This window comes from Gasterosteus aculeatus, chromosome 17, assembly GCF_964276395.1.
Source record: "Gasterosteus aculeatus chromosome 17, fGasAcu3.hap1.1, whole genome shotgun sequence".
In the NCBI taxonomy this organism is placed as follows: domain Eukaryota; kingdom Metazoa; phylum Chordata; class Actinopteri; order Perciformes; family Gasterosteidae; genus Gasterosteus; species Gasterosteus aculeatus.
The window spans coordinates 19370813-19394427 of NC_135705.1; the positions used below are offsets into that span (position 1 = coordinate 19370813).

Genomic DNA, 23615 nt, shown 5'->3' on the forward strand with positions numbered 1-23615 from the left:
ACAATGGACTTTAAATTTGGACCGGAAACAGAAATCTGAAGAAACAAAAATGGGATTGTTGTGTGTATCCTTGTAAGCTAATTGTGTGACTTTATTTCACCTGCTTCTCTTACGCATTTGATCAATTGTCACCAGATTTGGGACAGAATGACAGTGGATCAACGCGACCTCTTCAGATGGTTGATCCTCCGTACGGTCTTTGTGTCGGAGTGACATGAGAATCTGGAGCCATTTGGCTGATGGGTGTAAATAAGTAAATAAAGGGTATTTATATGGCACTTACGCCCACTTAACAAAAGAGGGGACATACAAAGTGGCCGAACACGGGAAGAACAAAGCCATGAAATACACAACAGAAACAGGCTAAAACTGGTCGACAGCGTTGATTTACCTCAACGCTAGTCTGGGCAGGAATGTTTTGAGCTGGTTTGTACCCGAGCGTCTCTTTGATATGGGGGCTTAGGTTGGTTTGGTATGTGGGGACGATGTAATCATTTGGAGGGACGTGTATTTACCCGCTGCAGGTGTGTGTGTGTGCTGTGCCGCAGACTCACCTTCCTGCTCTCCTCCCGGCTGACGTTGGAGGGGTTGAGGTCCTGGATGGCGAGACACTGCTGCTCCATGTCAAAGCTCCACAGCCACTGACCCGGCTGCTTCCCACGAGAACAATCCGACTGCAACACACACCTGCGCGGAGAACACACGGGCTGACAACCATCGTCGCCGAGTGTTGTTCCTCAAATGACCGTTGCTTCTTAAACTCTAATGTATGAAGTGAGATTAGACGCGGCCTTCATGAAGGTAAGAAGAACCCAACAGAAGGAGTGAGGCTGGTAAGAAGGTCTCTGTCGAGAATAGGATTCTTCCTCTGATAAATAAAAAATCATCATAAGCAGCAGGAGGGCCACTACAAGCTGCAGCTTACAGTCTGGGACAGAACACTCCCTTGTTCTACGTGTCACACTACGTCTTAGCAATTAGCACCCACTGTAATTCATATTTGTAGCCATAGTAGCCGCTGTATACTAATATACTTTTATACTTCTTTTCCGTTTCGACTGAAGGAGGAAGTTGGTTGTAACTGAATTGGGTTGCTCAGCCGGCCTGACTGGCGGTGGCGGATCTCACCTTCCCTCCAGCACACACCAGCCACAGTACGGGTCGTGGGCCTGCAGGCAGGAGTGGCAGTCTGGGTGCTGCTGGCATTCAGCCACGGGCCTCTTCTGCAGCTGCAACCAGGGAAACGCAATCATGGTGAGCGGCGCAAATACCGTGCTCACTAAGCCTCTAGAAATCTGATTAAAAAGAAAAGGTGGCCCACTTTTTCCCCCCCAGTGGAACAATGGATAATGGAAATATGCTCGTTAGAATAATCCTAACTACAGGCTGCTATTTGGGGCAGAAACAAGAGCGGCTGCATTATTTCTCTTTAGCTGTGCAATTATATGACAGGAATGGATGCGTTGAGAAAACGCTATAAAGCATGAAATGAGGCTGCAGGAGTGCAAATTATCCGCGTGCATTTACCATGTTATGGGTCATAATGAAGACATGTTCCTCTTTCTGGTCCAGGATGAGGTCCGAACTAATGGCTGTGTTCTGCTGAATGGACATGACGGAGTACTCCTCCACCTCCCCGTTTGGGCCCAGGAACACCTGAGGAAATGTACACCAGCACATGCATGTTGGTTTAATTGACATGTAAACATCCACTGAGCTGCAACGCACAATTCTTTCTTTTATACCCTCTCAGGATTTTGAGCGGGTACAGAGACAGTAGTAAAAATGAGTTTGATTGTTCAAAGAAAGGCTCAATATCCAGGAACTGGTGATCTGTGCGTTTTTATGCTCGTAGCTCTTGAATGCGGACGTCTGGTTAAGCCAGTTTTTTCGTACTTTTCAAATGTATTGCGAACGCTGACTCAAGAGACATCCCTCATCTATCAGACGTCAAACTGCTCCGTCTGCAGACACTAAACCGTCTCACATACAGTAGAACAGTAGACGTTGGCGCTACGGTTATCACACATTTAATGTGGAATCCACCTTTGACTGCAACACGAACACTGACCAAGGAGGTTCATCCAGAATAGTCGGCACCACCCGATGAGCCGAAGGTTCGACAACCTGTGGGCCTGAAAAAGGAAGCATTGTCTAAAGGGTTCAACCAGAGACAGCGAGGCTCTCTGCAGCCACTGTGAGTGACTCTGTATGTAACTGACCCATTTCAATTACAGTAAGGCTCAGAGTTGTGCGTAATTGAGCTGATCCTAGAGGCAGATGGGTGGTCGGTGCCTGTGCTTTTGGTGCGGGTGGACTTTCACATGCAGCTAGAATACAAATCACAGGGCTCGATGAGCAGTTCGCTCTCAGGAGTCGGCTCTTGTTTCTGCTCAGTCCTTCTCCGATCAACATCACATCTGGCGCTTGCTGGACTTTGCACTTGTTACGCTCGCGGTTCCTGGCAGCCCACTTTTCACAGCTGGGCCGTCTCGTCCAAATATGTTCACTTTTGACTCCAAAACCAACAAGTCTACAGCCGACAGGTTCCACAGACCGACGGGTGACGTCCACCTTTATTTACTGTCTAAAGTGCACGGCCGACTGCCCAACATCAACCCGGTGATGTATTTTACAGGAGACTGGATATCAGCTTCAGTCCATCGAATGTCGTCAGTGGGATCCTTCGCTGTGAAAGGAACCATGCTGGAAAAAAGTGTGTGTGTGTGTGTGTGTGTGTGTGTGTTAGCAGACTATGGAGGCTGTGATGAATGTGACATGGGGAGACGGCCTGGATGTTGGCAGGCTGATCCCAGTCGTCTAGGTATGTGGAGGACTATGAAGCCTGACACTCTGATCCCACAGCTCCGCGCAGACAGACTCTTCATGCTTTATACATCCGCCCACTCAAATCATATTCCACGCTTCAAGCACGTGAGAGACGACGAGAAGGGACCCGGGAATTCAATAAGTTGAAGCCTTTTGACAGCCAGGTCAAGAGCGGAACACAAAATATGGAGAAAAAAACAAAGACGGCCGAGGGAGGAGAGTCTGTGACAGCCATGGCATGCCAGCTGCACAGACCTCCTTTCATCCACCACGACGCACCGAGCTGACCTCCACCAAACAAACATTAAGAGGCGGGATCCTCCCTGGGCAGCGGCGCGTCTTTAAACCACCATTAGACCGCCGAGGTCTCAGGAACTACACTTCCCCCACGTGTCAAACGGGCCCCTGCGTCTTCAGCCTAAGCTGTGCTGTCCCGTGAGACCGACGCGCTGAGGACAGTAACTGACAGTAACTTCCGTCACGTCAGACAGCAGAAAAGTCCCCAATAACACCAGGAAAGATCCGATTGGCCGAGGCTCGTCACGTTCAAGATGTTCTGTTGCGAGGATCACGACATAAAAAGGCTTCGGGTCTCAAGATTCGCGTCGATGACCAATTTTGATTTCAAAACAGCGCATTTTTCCAAGAGCGACACATTTACAGACATGATTGACAGGACAAACTACTGGATTATACATTTGGGAATGTGAGCATGTAAGAATTCTATTGAGGTCAGTGCAAAATAATGGGAACCGATCCTTTGACGTCGGCACCACAGTTCACAGCAAAGTGTCGAATAGCTGCGTGGGATATTCTAGTCAGCAGCAGAGTGGTGGAAAGATCAACAGACGTCATCATCCTCACGATGGGCTCGCACTCGGCAGGGGGTCAGGGTGACCTCGCCGGGGATTAACTGAATGGGATCGGCTCATCCTCGAGTCTCCAGGTGGACTTTTTGGAACCAAATTAGCTGAAATTTCCTTCCTGTGTTCCTGGGATGTGACGTTGGTGAGAAAGGGCCGGCGGGCCGTGGAGATCAGGCCCTGCAGCACGGTTGTTGGCGACAGGAGGGGAACGACCTCAATAACCAGAGTTACTGGTGAGTTTTTGAGCTGTGAAGCAACGGCACCACTGCTATTCCCAGAATTGGTGTGCAGGAGGCAGATGGCGTGGCAGGTCGACAGGTGAAGGAGGAGAATGTGGTTAGCGGTCTTTAGCTTACAGCTAACAAAATGGTTTCCAATGAATCAACACAGTTCAACGGTGATCCGCCGCCATCTCCAAACAAGTGACGCACTTTGCCTTCTGTCCTTGAACACGAACTTTACTCCTTTTTTTTTGTCCACTCTAATTCTGACAGCCACCAGAGGGCACACGCTGACTATACGGATACAGAAATGAATGAATGAAAGGGAACAGTGGAATAACAACCCACATGTGCCCATAGCGTCCTCTCTGCGGCCGTCCTTCCGCTCGCCAGGTGGACAAACCGACATGTGCACCGACTGAGACTTGACTGTGCAGCGATACGTTAATGCCCGTCGTTGTGCCATTTCTGCATGCGCAGGGGGGGCGCAGCCACGAGCCACACAAAGGGACAACTGTATGGACGAGAGTTCTTGGTCTGTAAGCCGAAATCAAGGGCCTCCCAGACCCCCCGACGGCCTTCTAGCCAAGTCAAATTATTACTGATCAATATCAAAAGCATCGGCTGTAATTAACAGGCTCAACACTGCTGCGCTGTTTACACGTTCTTCATTCAGAAGCACATATTCCTGTTCTGCGCTTTGCTTTGTCCTCCACATTAGGACATTGCTCGCATCTCTTTGAACGCCATTGGGACTCCAGCGGCACGCTGCATTCCACTGGGAGACACGTCAGGAATCAGAATGAACCCGAGGAGCTTCAGGCGACGCGCTCACTGGGACTCAAAGGTTCACACGTATCTGGCGAGTGGCCCCCCGGGGTCAGCAGGGGCGTCCCGCCCAAAAGCAGAATGAGCTTCTGTTGTCCAAGGAGAAGTTAGAAGTTACTACTTCCTGTCCTCCATACGGTCACCAAGCTACTGAAGGTAAATGCTGTCCACTCTTGGCGTAATTTGGTTTGGTGTCAACAAAACCTGAGGAGTTTATTTGCAGGAACAAGACGACGACAAAAAACAACATGAAATGTACAAAAACATTAATTTGCATTATGTTTGACACATTTGTATACAGCATTTGTTAGTCTATCTAGTTATCTTATTTTCAGGTTCATACTTTTGGTTTCTAATGCAGCACGTTTGTGCTTCAATGTTAAAATTAATTTTATTCTCATTTATGTGAACTCATATTGTCAGTGCGAATAGAAACGACCTCACAGCATCACGGCATCCCAGACCTGTCGGTCGGGTCAAATTCCCCGAGTTTACTTCTACCAACGAGTCGCCTCACGGTCAAACAAGACGTGGACTTCTCACTGTCCACATTATGTCCACGGTATTCAATCATTATTTAAACTAAATCAATAACTCTTCACAGGTAAGTTTCTATTGGGCATCATTAATGAAGAAAACGCTGGATTACCAACCAGGAAGAAACGTTCTTCACCTCAGGCCCCTTAACACGTTCGTCAGGTCGTGGTGGTCGAAATTATGGTTTGGAACCATTAAAGACAAAGAAATGGTGACTGAATACTAAAGAACAGTGTTCAAATCAAACTACTTTTCTAGACGTTTGCAGAGAACAGAGAGCACAACAATCGCAGCTAGCGCACGTTGAAGGTACCTCACCTTGTGCAGGTTCCCCCTGGAGTCTCCCAGGAAGGCGATGGTGTGTCCCGGCCTCACGCTGACTGCCACGGCGGTGAGCCGGGCGGACGGGCTGTCCAGTATGGTCTCCGCCTCCACGGCCATCTTGCTGGCCATGGGGCTGGGTGTGTGGTCGGAGCCGCAGGGGTACGCGTTCAGAGTGTTCTAGTAGCGGGAGAACAGGTGACGAGTCAGACGACACGTGAAATGCAAACTGCAGCTGCTTGTTTTGTGCAAAAAAAAGAAGCCATCCAGGCATTCGTCGTCCATTCGGTCGGCCTGGAAGCTCGTTACCAGAAATAAAGCAGCCGTGTTCCTATTGTGGTCAGTCAAATCCCAGAGCAGTTTAAGTGGTTGCGGTTTGGGAGCAAACTCACTGGATTCAACACTCGCCGCTTAAGAAGCTTACAAGGCGTTTGTTTGCTTTGATGAAGGGGCTGTTGTTGTTGTTTGTTCGGGGCAAAGCATTCTCTAAACAACATGGTTGGAAAGCAATAGGAAGTAAAGGCAATGAACCCTGGCGCTCTGGCCGTGGAAGGCTCCCTGTTGTGATGGATGGCGTGCGGTCGGCTGCCTGGTGGCTTGTTATGGATGGACTCCTTATATGGGCGTCTCCAGAGGAACAGAGGCCCTGATATGCAGCACAAAACCATCCAACGTGAAGCTGGGTTGTAATAACATCTATATAATGACCAAGCTATCCCTGGGGAGTGAAGGACAGTTTATTCAGCCAGTGAAGACCACATCACGAGCCTCCACCAAGCAGAGGTGACTGCAGGCCGAGAACGTCCCCAAGTCCCCTCAGGATGGCGACGGAAATAGTTCTGAAGTTATGACGTCCGGTCAAGGAGCGAGAGCCTTGCAAGGCTGATCTGACTGATGAGCCTGTATTACTCCACTGTACCACAACCCTGTATCACTGCTCGGTATTGCTGTATTAATACACTCTACCACTGTATTAATACTCTATCACTGCTTTATCACTGTATTAATACACTGTATCACTGCTCTATCACTGTATTAATACACTGTATCACTGCTCTGTAACACTGTATTAATACACTGTATCACTGCTCTGTAACACTGTATTAATAAACTGTATCACTGCTCTATCACTGTATTAATACACTGTATCACTGTATTAATACTTTGTATCACTTCTCTGTATCACTGTATTAATACACTGTATCACTGCTCTGTATCATTGTATTAATACACTGTATCACTGCTCTGTATCACTGTATTAATACACTGTATCACTGCTCTGTATCACTGTATTAATACACTGTATCACTGCTCTGTATCACTGTATTAATACTTTGTATCACTTCTCTGCATCACTGTATTAATACACTGTATCACTGTATTAATACACTGTATCGCTGCTCTGTATCACTGTATTAATACACTGTATCACTGTATTAATACACTGTATCACTGCATTAATACACTGTATCACTGCACTAATACACATTTGAAATGATTGATTTCTTTGGTGAGTAGCCGTGTAACAGACGGGACGGCGAGCAGGTCATGAAGACCTCTCTGCAGAGGACCGTCTCCCTGTACAGCCTCCCTTACGTGACGTACACCCCAGCCACTGAAGTAATAACCACGAGTGGGATGATGCTACAGGTGGCTGAAGGCGCATTTGGCCACTAGTATTTTGAAGGAGTCCAAATCCCCGAGCATGTCACACAGCTGAGGAGAGAGCCGGTCCCTGGTGCAGATGGACTCTACTGGCTGGAGCTGCTTGGCTTTTGTTTGCCTGCAGGGATCCAACAGAGATTTGACATCTTAATGACGCTGTAAATCTTTACAGCTCCAAATCTCTCCCTGCCGTTTCCCTTCCAGCCATAAGATTGGATTGGTTCTTTTTACGTTTACATTCACAAACGTATATTCACAGCAAACCTTTCCTCGTGTCTTCCTTTTCTTTCACTATTTGCTCCACTGTAATCTGGAACTCTTAATGTCTTTTTCTCCATCAGTCTTGTCCCCGCCTGGAGTGTCTTTCTCCGTCCTTGTCAGGGCTTGTTAAACATTACCCTCAACCCCATACCCACTAAGTATGGCTAAAGCCACCCATCGATCGCTCCCAGACCCGCGGCATCATTACATTAGGCTGCCCGCACTACCTTCTCCCCAGAGCCGCTCTGCTGTACGGGGCTGCAGAGACTGAGGGGTCAGAGCTGTGATAATAGAGGAGGATGTCAGACTAGAACGCGGTGTCCATCCAAAAGCAACGTTTACATGCAGGAAACACCTTAATGCACGTGATGCGGCTAAACCTCATGCATCCGTCACATGTGTCTGTTAAAATGGTGTCTGATACAAAAGACGTTGCTGGAATAGGACAGTCCAGTGGAGCTTTTATTTAATGTAAATCTCCATAGAAAAAAGGCTGCACTCTGCGGCGGCTGTAGTGTGTGATTGATGGAATACAGCCCACGACCGGCCAACCATCCGTCTCGACTGTGAAGTGTATCACATGTGTTTCTCTCTTGCACTTCTTACACAACGCTTTAATATTAATGTTATGCACAACTGCACCGGCTCTGTGCATCTCGGCTGTGTCTCACGTGTGTCGGTGGGGGGTATAAGGAGCCAGCAGTCAATCTATTTCCCATATCAAACAATTAAAAGGTGTGCAAGTCACTGCAAACACAAGTGAGCACCAACAACATTAGGCAGCTTGGTGCAGCAGAATGCTAAATTATCAATGAGCAGATACAGTGATGCACACAGACACAATAACATTATCCCTTTGCAAAGATATTTTAAAGAAAACTTGGACTCAACATCTACTTGTATAAAAAGAACTGATGAAGTAAGGAGAATGAAGTATTTTGGATTATTTACAGTGACACGTTCCAGAAAACTCACCTGTTCATTATTAGCATGCATACTGCTTTTCAGTGACAGCCTGTCACACAAACATACAATTACGCGCACTGACACACGGGAGGCGTTTACCGCTGTGTGCTTCCACTGGACAAAGTGAGGCTTAAGCGCTTTCTTAGCTCTCAGAGGTCAGAGGTCATATGTCCGAACCGCACACCTGTTTTAGTCAAATCAATTATGGATTGGGGCCCATTTGTTTCCACTCTTAGTAGTTAATAAGTGATAACAGAAAGAAGCAAACTGCTGAACTCACCTCTGGCAGGTTGGCACAGTTGGATTTGACTTCATACTCGATGTAGGCCGCTTCTAGTCCTGCTTCCCGACCCATCTGGGTGTAGCACAGGTCTCTGGTGGAGTTGATCCTGCGGTCCACGTCTTTGAGGTTGAACATACAGAGGGCCGAGTCCTCGCTGGGCAGAGTGGATGAAGGCAAACGGGTGGAGAAGACGCCGAGAAGAACCTCTGAGCCTTGAGTCGCCGCGCTGTCCTCAGTGAGGCCGAGCTGGACGGCCTGCAAGAGGTTGTAAATCTTCCCCGCCCTGGAACGACACGTCAAGGGCACTTCCACGTAGGAGTAGTAGGCCTGGTCGTCCAGGCAAACGCGAGAGACGTAAGTGCGGTACTCCCGTGACTGTGACTTCAGGTCCCGCCTGTAGAAGAGGAAGTACACGTGCTGGCGGTGGGCGAACGACGCCACGAAGTGATGGTCGTATTCCGAGAGGCGGCCGGCCACGGCCAGCTTGGCGGTCTCCTCGTAAGAAAAGATGGGGGCCTGCGCAAGGTTTCGGGTGGAAATGGGCGGGTGGCTGCTGGTGTAGCCCCGCCCCACAAACAGCACCGGCTGCCTGTCGGGATGGGAGCGAACCACGAGCCCCACGGTGCTGACGCTGGGGTCGTTCGCCGCTACGTACTGAGTATCCACGGGCCTCTCCGTAGAGAAACGGACCTCGTCCACAGAATCCAGGTTGCGTTTCTGGCAGATCCCCTGGTTGACACTCCCGCAGGTGATGAGCTCCATGGAGTAAGGGTCGACCAGCAGGAGCTTGTTGTGGTTGCTGGTGAGCCTGGCCTGGGGGCAGTTGCTCTCGGTTACGGGGGGCAAACACTCCCGGCTGTCTGTGACCGGCCCGGTGTCCGCCTGGCGTTCAGGCTGGAGGAACCGGTCCAACTGGAACAGGTGATCACGGGCCCCCACGTAGATCCGACCCGCGCTGGGGTCGGGGTGCAGGGCCAAGTGCTCGAACAGAGTGTCGTTGCGGATGAAGGTGGGGTAAAGACCGGAGAGCGGCGAGTCGGATCCTTGGGCAAACCCGCTGCGTAGTGACAGGAGGAGCGACAGCAGCGTCCGTACCGCTAACCCTGAAAGACGACGCGCCATCCCCGGAGGCATGGCAGCAGAGCTGACGGACAGAAGACGGGGCTAGTTGTTAGGAGTCGTGGATTCCCACACAATCCGACCGTTAGTTCCAGTTGCTCATGTCTGCGCTGTATTATGCTGATAAGCTGAGGTCTAACATTCACACGGTTGTAAATTGTACTAAACCTGTACATTTCCTGTGGAAGGGCCCTCTACATCAGGGGGACCACAGTTTTCCGGCTCGCAAGCTACTTTTCAAATTGACCAAGTCGTGGCGACAAGCAGTGGGATGAATCAGTCTCAGACGGAGGTGCTGAGGGCCACCTGCTTGATTTTGGTGTGCTGTGTTGCTATAGCTAGCTAGCTAGTTAGCTAATGCTGGTTTCAGGGCTTTTTTGTGCAACTGCCACTGACGTAATTTGTGCACACGTTAGAAAAGCTGTATGGCAAAATAAAAAAAAGTCTTCAATTGTATGAGCGTTCTTTGCGCTAGCTCGAGGTGGTTTTTATTCAAAAAACAAAAAATTAGATATGGAAATGCCTTAGCCAAATGAATGTTGACGTATTGAAATGTAGCTCCCATGGTGGAAGGCTGTTTCCGTCTCGCCGGATATTCTCATGAACCACAAATGCTCGTCTTTGTCCACGAAAAACAGGGAGCATGCTAATAGCTGAATTATTTTTTTCTTTTTGCTCATGTTGAAAGTCAGATGGTCTGTGACCTTTACATTGACGCATAAAGCGCAGCCTACATCGCCAACCTCAGAGTCAGTTTTAGTTCTGAACTAAACGTCCCTTGAAAAAAATGGTCGATGGTAAAGTCATGAACTCTGACACACGGCAGTGGACCCCAACCAATCACAACCTGCACTTTTCCATAACTTGCATGAGGGAGACTGTGGGAACGCGCTGCACTGTTTACCTGGCAGCATCAATGACGTCAGTGCTCTTTACTTTCACCATATTTACAGTCATGCCGTGTGCTCTTATAATATCTGGTAATGAGTAAATCACCAAAGCCAAAGTCACTTGAGAGTTCCTTCAGAGGAAGTCGGGTAGACTTCCATCACTGTGAGAAAATAAACTCAACCAGTTGGTGAGTTTGTCCATCAATCATCCGTGTGAACAGGAACTTGACCAGAACTAAAAAGGTTTCCTTTTTTCCCCCCTTGGTCCGGACCAAATGAACCCGGCTACGAGTGTGAAGCCCCCTTGAGCATAACAAACTCTCTGAGACATGTGGACCATTGACTGCTCACCATTTGTTTCCAGTGGCGTTTTACAAAGCGCATGTCACCTCTTGACCTCCCAGCTGCTCGGGTTTAGGAGAGCACATCCTTCTGGAGGCAACCTGCAACACAAAGAGAGAATATACATCATACTCCGTACCAAGGCTCCCCAAAGTGGAGATGACTAAGGGCCGATTTAGGGGCCCAGCATATGACAGAGAAAATGCTGTCGCGAGCAATTTTTTCATGGCAAATTACACCCACCAACTGTAAGTAAGAAGCCTGCGTCTGTGTTTGATGCACGGAGCTAGCTAACGTTACAGCTCCGCCGTGGAGGACTCCACTCTGAGCGCCTCATGCACGGGTAGATCAGAGGGTGTAGTCGGCTACAAGGAAACACAACAAGCTTCACGCTGTTGCAGAGTTGTTCGGTGTATTATGCAGAGACGGGCCGACATCTCGACTGTGCAAGTCACACCGACATAATGTAGATGGAAACAGTTCGGGGGAGCAGCATGTGTTTGGAGCTGCTTGGACAGAATGGTCATATCCGAGCCTCTAGCGCTCGGACATCCAGGGTGATTTAGTGCAGCCCTGAACCCTAAAGGACGACGTCCCCGGCCGACTAACAGACCGTGATGTTCCAACACCCCGCAGCCCAGTAAGAGTCGTGGGAAGCTCACACCCATTGAAGCTTCTGTCAGACCCACGTCTGACTGGCTACATCCGTTTGGGGTTTCTTTGCGTGTAAAAAGCCCACAGCAGAGGCCAAGTCAAGTAGTGTCTGTCCAATAGGCCTTTCAGTGCCCCCCCACACAAACACACACACACACACACACACACTGTCCAAGTATACAATCCTCCCTCATTGCTAGGATACAAGGTACAAAACCATCTGCTCTAAGAGTCCGTGCCAGAAAAACAAGTTGCCGTGAGGTAAAAGAAGCTGGCGTTGGAAGCCAGAGAAGGGGTCGAGTTCCCTTGAGCCCCTTGATCTGTGGTTTCATGTGTACTCTGTGAAACACTGAGCAGTCGGTTATGACAGAAGCATCTCCCTTTGCTCCCCATGTACAGTAAAGACCCCTCTTCCCCCCCCCCTATCGTCTCCCCCTTTCCTTTCATCCACCGCTCCTCCTCCATCGCTAGCACACATGCAGGATTATCTGCAGGGTCTCCAGTGGGTTTATCCAAACGGGGTGTTGGGAGGGGGGACTGAAAAAGACACTATTCAAGCCCCTGAACAGGCCGGTCCTCATCAAGTGTACACACACACACACACACGCACACACACACACTAGGAGCCCTGGAGAGAAGCTTTGTTGGTGGCCATCTCCTGCATGTGGGAACGAGGGTAAAGAACTGGCAAGGTGCCAACAAGGGCAGAAAAAACCCCCTACAAACTATAATATATATATATATATATATATATATATATAAACAATAACCATTATTGTTCTTTCTCTATAGGATTGAATGAAAATGTAATTGAAATCTAAAGCCCATCAGTGGGAACTTCCTGATACACGTTGTGTTTTTTACCTTTGACCCGCCGACCGGGGGGAGAGTTTTCATTTGGCTGCTGTAAGTCACGACTCTCCGGCGGGAAGGCGCTTTGTGGCCATTATGCGGATAATCCCGGGAAAGCACAGAGACAGGAATGACAAGCACGTTAACCCTTAGAAGCACACAGCTTCTCCTGTTGCCTCCTCTCAGACGCAGGAGCACAGGGTGGTGAAAGCATGCAGGCCGTGTGCAGCCATAAAGTCCAGTAAACAGGACCTCCGCCGCTCAGTTTCCCTTTCCGGCCGCGTGAAATCAAATCAGGATCAACCATTCGCTGTTTCAGACACACGAGAGCGAGAGAATGGACCCGTGATTTGATTCTCTAACGTTAAAATCAAGAGTGAGTTGCGCCTTTAGTGAGTCAAAAGCTTTCCGTGTGATGAGGAGGAAACGTGTGCCTGCATGTAAGTGAGTTTCCTATAAGTTCCCCCTCTGGACTCCACATCCTTCCAGTGCTTTCTGCAGAAACCAAGTTGACTCAAGTTCATTTAATGTCATATGTTAAATTCACATTTCATAACTATACATATACATATAAAAGATATATATATATATAAAATATATAAAAGAGATTGTGCAAAATGTGTGTAAGGCATATATTTGAGTCTGGAACAATTTAAAACTAGTTTAAATTATCTAACTTTTCAGTGTTTTAAAAAGAGTCAACGGCATTTGTTCACAAGCTAATAAATGTCAGCTGGAACAACCACACATTTGTAATATATATGTATATATTATCTAACATTGCTCTTTTGTGGTTGTAGTTTATTCATAGAAATGTGTGCTTTACACTTAAACCAAGAAATATAACACACAAGTAGAAAATACATTAATTAGAATAGTTCACAATAACTTTTTATAGTAATTAAATAATTTATTAGTAGGACACTAACATTAGCTTTAGATCTGGTGAGCAACTTCTTTTATATAATGTTTCAATATAATAAAGAGTTTAATAAAAATAACCTTTTATTAGTTTTACATGGCGTGTACCAGCCTATAAGTCTATAAATCTATGAGTTAATTTAATCGAAATCTGAACATTTTCACTCAAAGGTCAGTTGAGGTTTTCACTGCTCTGCACTTCAAAAGAAAAGTACCTTAATCATGATTTTGCAAACCTGGAAACTGGACAGCTTTTTGAAAATGAAATGATACGAGTCATGAATTAATACAATTAGCTTAAAATGACACAACAATAAGATGTCCTGTCATTAACTCACGCACACCTGCGCACACACACACACATCGAACACGCACCCCCTAACGTGTGCTAACGTGTTGTGGCGAGGACACGGAGTCGCCGCCCCCCCCCCCCCCCCCCCCGACACAACACCAGCAAAGACTCCACACGGAATTCCTCAGAGCCACATTCAATTGAGTCATCGCCCGCTTCGCCGAGTCCGGCCATTCACCCCGTTTCAATTCAGCCTCTCACACACACACACACACACACACACACACAACTAGAGGACAGAGAGGGGCAACAGATGGGGGAAGGGGGGAGACATTAGTGGACAGAAACAGGGTTACAGGGAGACAATGGTTGGAAGGGGAAGAGGGGGACAGAGAGAAGGGGGGCGGGAACGAGCGAAACCGCCACAAAACAAGTGCTCGCAAGCCTCAGTGCTCAGTGGGTACTGATGGAATGTGACTGATGATAAGAGAGAGGGGGGAGGGAGGGAGGAGACGGGGGAGGGCACCAATTCCAGTGTCTAATCAAAATGCCCCATTCAACAGCCTCATTCTCAGTACGGGGGGGGAGAGGGGTCAAATAAAACACGTTGTAATTAGTGACACGATTGGGAACATAAACACACACACACACACGGCTGTAATGAGAAGTCCCTCCTCTGTACTCTTTACACAAATAAACACATCCCAGACTGCCCGCGCGCACACACACACACACACACACACACAGACACACACAGACACACACGCAGACATGAATGGAGGGAGTCATGGAGGCCCTGAGGGGGACGCAGCGCTCTGCCGGGAGCGACCGCCCTTCCATCAACAAACAGGTTCTGCTGCCATACAGGAGGTGTGTAAACCATCAGGGACGTCCTGTGACACCCAGCGCCGGGGACATCCTGGGACGTCCTGTGACACCCAACGCCGGGGACACCGGGGCGCGTCCCAAGACCGTATTGTCCGGTTTTGAAGCGCATAGATGGATACAACTGCTTCACCCCCCCCCCTCCCCCATAAATGAGATGAAACTTGTCTACTCGAGCTTGGACCATAGGACGAGACACCAGAGGGGACAGGAAGACTGCAGGTGGAAGTGACAAAGCCTCCAGGTCCAGGGGTGCACGAGCAAGTCCCACAGGGCTTGTGTCCACGCCGAGCTTCAGTGGTTCCTGGTCTCTGAACTCGCCTGCTGGCCGACGAGAAGTTATTTATAGAGAAACGCGTCCATGATCCGCCCCCCCGTCTAAAAGAACACATTCCTCCTCGACTGATGAACTTCAGACGGCGCGAGCAAAGAGAGGACGGGGGACGAGAGGGGGGAGACACACCGTGCGCTCGCTTTTGCAAAACACGTCCTTCAAGAGATGAAGACATAGAACGTCCCTCCATTACCCCCATCGGGTCCTTTTAAGGGACGAGGTCGGGTGGGTTATCAGATTTATAGTACCTGATATTCATACTACATAAGTACGACAAGCTTCTAGCTTCAGATTTCCATCCAGCTTCCTCAAAATGAAACCTACTCATTTTAGAGTTTCAGCACGATAACTCTGCCTATTACAGTGTCACAGGACGGGGGGAGGTCATCCTGGTAAAGAGGCATGGCTGAGCGCGAGGAGCGACTCATCGGCAGGAAGCCATTAACTCAGGAGCAGACAGGTGTGGCGGCCTGAGAAAGGAACTACCGCAGGTGTCCGCTTTACGACGCCACACAACCGAGTGTCTCACACAGAAGAAACGCAGATTGAATGTGAAAGCTGCGGTTGCTAGTGAAAACATCTGGTTCCTCTGCCTCCTCTTAGTGCTCCTGGTAGGAGGAAGTCTCGACAAATCAAGCATGTTTTTCTAATGACAATCAACTCTGTTCCTCGCTTGCTGGAAAAGGTAAAAGGTGGGAAGTATTGCTCGTGTCTCTGGCCATGTGTGCAGGAGTCTGTCTGCTGTTGCACGTGTGTAGTGTTCACAAGCACAGTTTTAAAGCCGGTAAATGTAGAGGTGCATCAGTGTGGGGAATAGTGGGGTATAATTCCAATGGTTGGGCCAATCACTGTGGATGGCAGCTGTCCAGGGGGACGCCACTAAAACACACACACGCACACACACACACAGGTTATGATTACCAACTTAACAAACACACAGACTACTTTGTTGACGCCTGCTGAGTGTTCTCCCACACACGGCAGTAAGGGACGCTTTGCCAGTGATGGGGTTTGGCCAGAGGTGGAGTCCTTGATGTCATAAGTCAGCCACCATGCACCACTTCCAAGCCTCTAGTTCTGCACTTTTGCCGTCGCCATCTTGTTCTTTTAGAGCTCCAAGAAGCGACCTTTGTTGGACGAAAAGGTGCAGCTGGAGATTAACAAGGCCCCTCCACCCTCCTCCACCAGCAGCAGGACAGGCAGCACACAGAAAACGCCACCTTTGACACCGGGCTGCTGCGTCTCCGCCCACAGCAGATCCTGGGCCACTTATGGACACAAGCGTGTGGCTACAGCCTTCCTTGAGCTTGGGCCAAGTGGACTTCCACACTGTCGGCCATCTTGTTCCTGCACAGGGGGACAGGGAGGACCAGCTGGTGTGGATCTGCTGCAGACTGCTCCGCAGCGCTTTGCTGTTTCTCAGTGGTAGAAAACTGTGATGGTAGAGAAATTGCATGTAGACCTTAAACTGCTGTCCAGCACCAACCATGACGAGCGTGCATGTGAGCGTGCATGACGAGCGTGCATGTGAGCGTGCATGACGAGCGTGCATGACGAGCGTGCAACCTGCTTCCACAGCCAAATGACCGCTTGTGTTTTGACATGCCGATTATGGCGAGCAGAACTATGCACCACATTATCAGAAAGAATGTTCCTCTGACAGAGAGAATTATTTTTGGCCTTTTTTAATCACAGATTGGGGCACAGAGCAGCAGTACCGGGACACGCGGCACGGTGAGCAGGGCTGACGCACAACGTGCTCAGTTGGGACTTTTTAATGGGTGAAAAGCACGGCCTTATAGAATTACTCATATGCATTTAAGGTCATCTCACCTTAAATGATCCTAAAGTACTGACGTTATCCGCTGCTGTACAGGATTTCTTGCAGTCAACACAATGCAGAAAATCAAAACCAACAGTGAACAGAAATGAAGCATAATTGGTGCATGTTTCCTAGCAACAGAACTGATGACGACATTCCCAGCAACATCCACACCAAAAATTAGACTTTCCCGTCTCCTCCTGTGTGTGTGTGTGGAGCTCAAGGGCCAACAAGCACACACTCCAAACCCCGACCCGAACGCACTGTTTACACCATCTAACAGATATTCAACTGAGCTGTGGTCTTGGCTGTTTCAGACTCCAACGCAAAACTTGATACGTGGAGTCAAAATCCTCACGCACACGTTACATTGGACATTGTCACAGCAACGAACTGTGTTCCTCTTGGGGCCTGTGTGCACCAAAGTGATGGTGTTTACAAGCACCAGACTCCATTTAGAAAACGTGTGATTTAAATGCAGAGTCTGGAGGTCTGTGGTCTGTCCCCGGTGGGCTGGTCTCTGCTGGAGCTGAAGGCCTTTCTGGTCATTGGTTGATTGTCCCTGTAGCGCTGCAGAACATTCATCATTTCCAGAGCCTCGATGGGGGGGATTTGTTGAATTACTTTGAGATGAAGCAGAGGAAGCTTCGTAACGGAGCCATTGTGACATTTCCTCATTGTTTTCTGGGATAATAATGGCACATGTTTAAAATGTCTGGTCCTCTTTCCAAATATGGAGGCAGCTCTGGGATTATCCAACAAAATAAAAGAGGCCTAACACCACAGAAGCGCTCCGCAGCGAGCATAATATAGAGGGAAGAGGGGAGCAAGAGAATGCGGTGAAAGGCTGTGTGTCGAGGATTAGCTTCCCTGGCAGCATAACCGGGTCCATTTAAATGATTCTGATTTATTCTTAATTATCGTTGTCATTTTTTACTGTTGCTCCACGTTAAGGAGCTTCAAGCTTGACAATGATCCAAATTATCCACCGTCTGTTGCTAGAAAGCGGCATATTCATTGGTATTACCAAACAATATCTACTGTGTATAAATAACCAAGGCAGCATTATATTTTAGAATGGACCTCCGGACGCTCTTAATATCCTTCAGTATACTGTGTGTCACTGAGGCATTCATATTTAAGATGACGTGCGATGCTGGCAGCTGGAAGGTGCTTTTGGAGCCTTGAGATCTGAGAGACACCACCAACGGCCGGGTAGTGTTTCCCTCCAGGCTTCCCCTCTCCACACTAAAAAGACTTTAATTAGACGTTGTTGTGAAAAGTTGAATATTTAATAGACACTTCCAGGGATGATTACTGCTCACTGCTAGAATCACCGTATCAGTTTATAGCAAAATGTCATCACCTTTCGACGGTTGGTTTCCTCATAAGACTGAATTCTGAGTTCAAAGTGCCCTTGAACTACGACCCCCAAACTTTAATCAGGTCATCCTAGATCCAGTTGGACGCTTGTCACATTTGAAGAGACTCTCCCCACAGGCGTTCCTGAGATACTGTGTCACAAGGCAAACCGGCCTGGAACCCGATGCTGAGGCCCGGTAAGAAGACGTCAAACACTTGCCAATATCACTGCGGGGAAACACAACGAGGCACTGAGGGGTTAACGACTGGGGGCACGAGTGTCAGTGAAGGATTAGCCTCCAACGGACCTCTGAAACAGGGAACCTCCTGACATGGTACCAACACAATGCCCCCCCCCCCCACCCCCATAATCCTCTTTCCCGTACAACACAGGGCTGTTCTGTGGCAACCGGAGGATGATATTAGAAAGGCAGTGTTCTTGAAAGACGGCACGCAGAAGTGATTTTTGCAAAGAATGGATAGCGTGGGAGGGACCGAGGGCCGAGCAATAACACGGGCGAGAGGGGCGGAGAGAGCGAAGGGTAAACGTTAGAGGGTCGGCCGTGTTGTCTGTGTGTGTGTGTGTGTGTGTAAAACACACTAACCTAACAAAGGGCCTCTTTGTGGTCCCACGCCGCTAACGCCGCTCTCCCAAGGTTAGGCCTTTAAAAAAAACGTTTGGGTGTGCGTGGTGCTAGTGGAGCCCGGCTCGTTGCATAACACACAGGAGGTGAGCGTGAAGCCGTAAAGCAGACGGAGGGCCACTGACGGAGCTCTATTCAGCGGACTGCAGCGCTTGGGCCTCGGAGGCTCCGCTAACGGGATGATAGATGGGTTGGTGACCGAGACAAAGGTACAATGAAGCGCTAACGCTGGGGGGGCTAAACCAAATAAAACTTGGATTACTTGCTTTCTCTTGCTACTGGATCTCTCTCTGCAGGAGCAACTCCACCATTTTTTTCAGGGGCGTTCTTTTGGACGTGGTCACCATGACCTCACCCGTTGCTTTGTGCAGGCCTCCGGTTCGGCGTTTTGGCCGACTGCCTCTTGGTTTGTGGCCCGACCACCAAAATGTTCAAATGCTCGGCTTTAACGAATCAAAGACACACTGTAAGAGGGTTCTGGTTTGAAGACAAAAACACGGACCACTGCCAGATTGAACAACGCTGCGATAGCAACGTGTCAATCACAAGGTGGCCCCGTCCTAAGGCTGTATGGTCCGTTTCACTCTAAATGGACTATTGTTTACTAAATGAGCATCAGGCTGTATTGAAGGAGACTTGACATTAGAGATTGAGACCATAAAACACGTTTACATTGTTTACTGAGGGAATAAATCAAAGAGAAGTAGAACCTCATTGACCTCTATGGGACCAGAGGAGTCTCCGCTTAGTGGACGGGAGAGACAAGGCAGCTTCAACACAAAGATTTAGCTTCTCTTTCCTGGATCTCGCCAACTTTGGCTTCTTTCCAGAGCAAACACGGCTTACAAACACACACATTTGATCATTCAGTACCCAGCACTGTATTTGAACAGACTCGGAAAAAGTGTCTGTAACTTACTATAATATGTACAATTATACCGAAGATTAGATGTACTAATGTTGTTAAAGTATCCGGAAAGGAGTCTAATCAATAACTCTACTCTACAAAGGCAGTAAATGACAAAGGCTGAACGCTGCCTCCTCACTGCTCCAACAGCCAATTATTATGTAGTTAATATTGCTGCATTTGTCACAGGGAGGGTAGTCAGTGTGTTTGTCAGTAGGTGTGTGTGTGTGTGTGTGTGTGTGTGTGTGTGTGTGTGTTCAGTGCGATGCAGGCTGAGACTGGCGACTGTCTGAAGCGGTGAGTAATCTCAAACAACAAACCTGCTCTGCCACAGCGGACCACCCTGAAGGTGGACGTGCCATCGTGGTTTCTGATCACCTGTGGCGAGCGCGCCCGGCATGCTGGTTAGACTGTGTGTGTGTGTGTGTGTGTGTGTGTAGAGAAGGACCGGTTGATCCATAAATCTAAAATGAGGAGTTTTCTGCACTGCACCTCAACTCATTTAACAACAGAAACCGGCTAGCAAATGCTACCATTTACCATTTAAATTAAAATATTCCTGTCTGGCTCTGACCCAGCGGCCGGTGGAGGCCCGGTGGAGGCCGGGTGGAGGCCCGGTGGAGGCCCGGTGGAGGCCCGGTGGAGGCCCGGTGGAGGCCCGGTGGAGGCCCGGTGGAGGCCCGGTGGAGGCAGCACTGCAGTAAAATGGGGTTGTGTAGGGACTTTTGTTCACAAACATAATTGTAGCGGCTTTAAATAAAAACACTTTCCCTTACTTGTTCCTACACCATCAGCCCGAGCCATTGCTCACTGCTCCTCTGTATTTCAGAGTGTTTCTATACAAAAGTGGTCTTTAAAAAAAAAAAAAAGAGCCCTTAATGTATCCGACAAACGAAAAACATGAGGTAGAAAACCTCACTTTATTAAATGTAGGATATATGTCTAAAGGTAAATGGCATACTTTACTATGTATGAAAAATACAATTTAAAAATGTAAACATACTTCAATCTGGTAATTACCAATATGCCATTTGCACAGAAACTTGCTTGAGAAATGAATTTAATTTAAAACTGCAGGAAATTAAATTAAGTGAGGTGTGAAATGACCCCAGCCAGGTGTATTTTATTACCCGCTTTACAGCCTCTGCTGTGCATCATCAGGATCTACTGTGCACATGCAACAGGTGGTCAAATGTTGCACAGGTTTAAACATTAATAAACCGTTTAGCTCATCAGAGGAAGGGACAGTTTGTAATAATTGGCGTGTTTGTACGAGTGTCGGTCAGGAAAGCTGTGCATCATATCTGCATCCAAACCGTCCCAGTGGAGCGTCAATGGAAGGAGAGAGCGACGTGTTCATGCACAGGGAGTGTGTTGTGTACCATGTGCGTGGACACGGAAAAGAAATCCAGTCAAGTCTCACACCTTCACTCCAACACTCATTCATCACTGTGCACGCACGCACGCACACACCTCATTATACAGCCAGCAGATAACGGCGACCACTGCCTCTGCGTCTGAATTCACCCGAAAGCATCAGTCACATCCCAACAAGGTCTAAGTGACCTGACCTTGTGAGGCAGCCAGCAGGCCGGAGCACAGGTAGAACCCAGCACGCAGGCCAGAGGCTGCCAACAGCCTCCCTCCCCCGCGCCGCCTCAAACACACCACTATTCAGTCCAGAGCTGGAGAAAACAAATCTGACCTGATCCACCGCGTTCCACCGCTGACTGGCTGAGGTAAGTCCCTGACCACAGATGAAGACGGGATGTCGGGTCTGAGCCGCGACGGCAGGAGAGGACGACCCTCAACAGCGACAGGTGACCTTTCGCATAGAAGACAAAACCTCAATAAGTGTCACTACCACAAAAGAACTCTTGGCTAACATGGCGAATGAGGGTCGAGACCGGAGGCCTCTTCAAATGGGTCCCAGAACTTGAATACTACACAACCAAAACATTAACATGGACTCTCAAGTCCAGTCGATGACGTAAACACAACGTCCAGTTCATCCAATAACATTCAGACATGCAGTTTGCTAAAATGGTGTTTGGTTCCTTTAAAAGAAAAAGGGGGGCAGCTCCCCTTTGACACCAGTGTAGGACGACCATTGCTCTTAATGGGGCCAATGGGATTACACAGCGTCAGGCTGCCCAGCCACTGATAAGCGTGTGTGTGTGTGTGTGTGTGTGTGTGTGTGTGTGTGTGTGTGTCACAACCTCCTACTGGAGGGGGCTGATGGTGCACCTCGTCTCCTCCATCTGCGTCACAGCCGACTCCCAGCGCCGCCAGTCCAAACCAAATTTAAGGCGAGAGGATGTGGGGGGGGGGGGGGGTGATTGGGAGCGTTTGATTTATGACTCATCTCAACCGTCGTGGGGCAATCAAAACGCACCAGTGGTCCTATTCTGCCTTTCACTTCCTCCTCCTCCCCCACCCGGGGGGCAGGGAAGAAACAGTGTGTGTGTGTGTGTGTGTGTGTGTGTTGGGGGTTGCTTGGTACTGTGTGAGCACCTCTTCTGTTTAAGTGATGAAGAGCTACTTTAAAAACACAAAAGGTTTTTAGCCTCCACTAAAGCAACAGCCTTACTAGCTTGTCCCTTTTCGTTTTGCTACACTACTCTACACTAGAAGGCCCGAGACGAGGAGACGTGTGTGAGAGCAGCGGCGACCACGTCAGTTCCCAGGTGTGCGTTTCTGTCGGGACGGGCAGAAAACACCCGAGAAAGTAACGACACAGGCGCACAAATACACTTCCTGATTCCTTTGCGGAGGAACAACGGACAGACTGGAGCGCAGAAGCTTTAATTCAACGCATGCAAATAGAGAACAAAGCCCCGCCGCTGCTCCCCCGTGTCACTCCGTGCCCCCTGCAGAGTGATGTGCAGCTGCACAGCCTCCTACAGAGTGTGCACCTTCCTCCTGCAGGTTACAACAGGAACATTGGTGGGCAGGTTGGAGTTGCTTCCCGGGCCACAAAACACACAACAATTGACCTCCAGCCGCCATACGACCACACCCTGACAGACACCGTCTGCTCCCTCAAAGTCACATTTCATCAGAGATCCAACTCAGCAACACCTCCTGGTTGAAGATGAATTGGTCTACAGGAGCAACACAGAAGTTCTTCACTTTGCAACGCAGACGGCTCTGGGTTACGATCTCTACAATAGAGAGACTTTGGGAGACATAATTAAAAAGGCAGCCAGCGCACAGCAGCACTTCCTCTCGCTGATGTGGTTCAGTCCCACACCACAAGAGAGGGAAGGGGTTCGTTTTCTTCTGCGGCCCTCAAGGGACAGAACATATTTGGGTTGCCTGGTTAGAGCTCTACAAACCCCCCGTACTGTATCTCACCCCGTGTGTGTGTGTGCGGTACTGCCGTGGCTACGGGAGACATATTGAAGGATTGACAGTGTATTCCTACTGTCTCCCCCGCGCTGGTATCAGCGCCGCGGCCTGACAGCTGCCTAAACACATGTCACCACGGCGTCCCCCCCCCCCCGCCCGCTGGCCGCCTCAGATAGGACCCGACTCACAGCAGCCGCTCTGCGCATCACCCCGACTGACGCTGCCCGCCACAGCAGCCACGCGGCGCTTAATTACCCATTAACGCGGTCATTTCACCGCTTTAAACTCCGATCGGCTTTGTTTACGCGGAGGCTCCGTGCGGCGGGAGAGCTGCAGCTCCGCTGTCGGATGTGTTCGCGCCGCGAGTAAACAGCAGATGAACATATAAAGCGTGTTTGGTTTCACAGGCAGCTGCCGCCGCTCCTTTGGATGTGATGGCTCTGAAGGAGTCGGGTAACGGATG

General features: G+C 49.1%; 1 protein-coding gene across 3 annotated transcripts in view; it reads right to left on the reverse strand.

Moving 5' to 3' along the window:
* Nucleotides 1-23615, reverse strand: part of plxnb1b (plexin b1b) — a 60907-nt gene that overhangs the window by 17644 nt on the left and 19648 nt on the right. Inside the window, exons 2-8 of one of the 3 annotated variants that reach the window (XM_078092250.1) lie at nt 21507-21626; nt 11138-11229; nt 8775-9921; nt 5600-5782; nt 1528-1656; nt 1129-1229; nt 555-687 (exon numbers count right to left, since the gene is read on the reverse strand). In XM_078092250.1, coding sequence (XP_077948376.1) covers nt 555-687; nt 1129-1229; nt 1528-1656; nt 5600-5782; nt 8775-9911 — 1683 coding nt within the window. In that variant the 5' untranslated portion in view covers nt 9912-9921; nt 11138-11229; nt 21507-21626. Of the gene's footprint in view, nt 1-554; nt 688-1128; nt 1230-1527; nt 1657-5599; nt 5783-8774; nt 9922-11137; nt 11230-16286; nt 16504-21506; nt 21627-23615 lie in introns of those variants that run through there. The other 2 variants (XM_078092252.1, XM_078092251.1) reach the window with 2 other exon arrangements.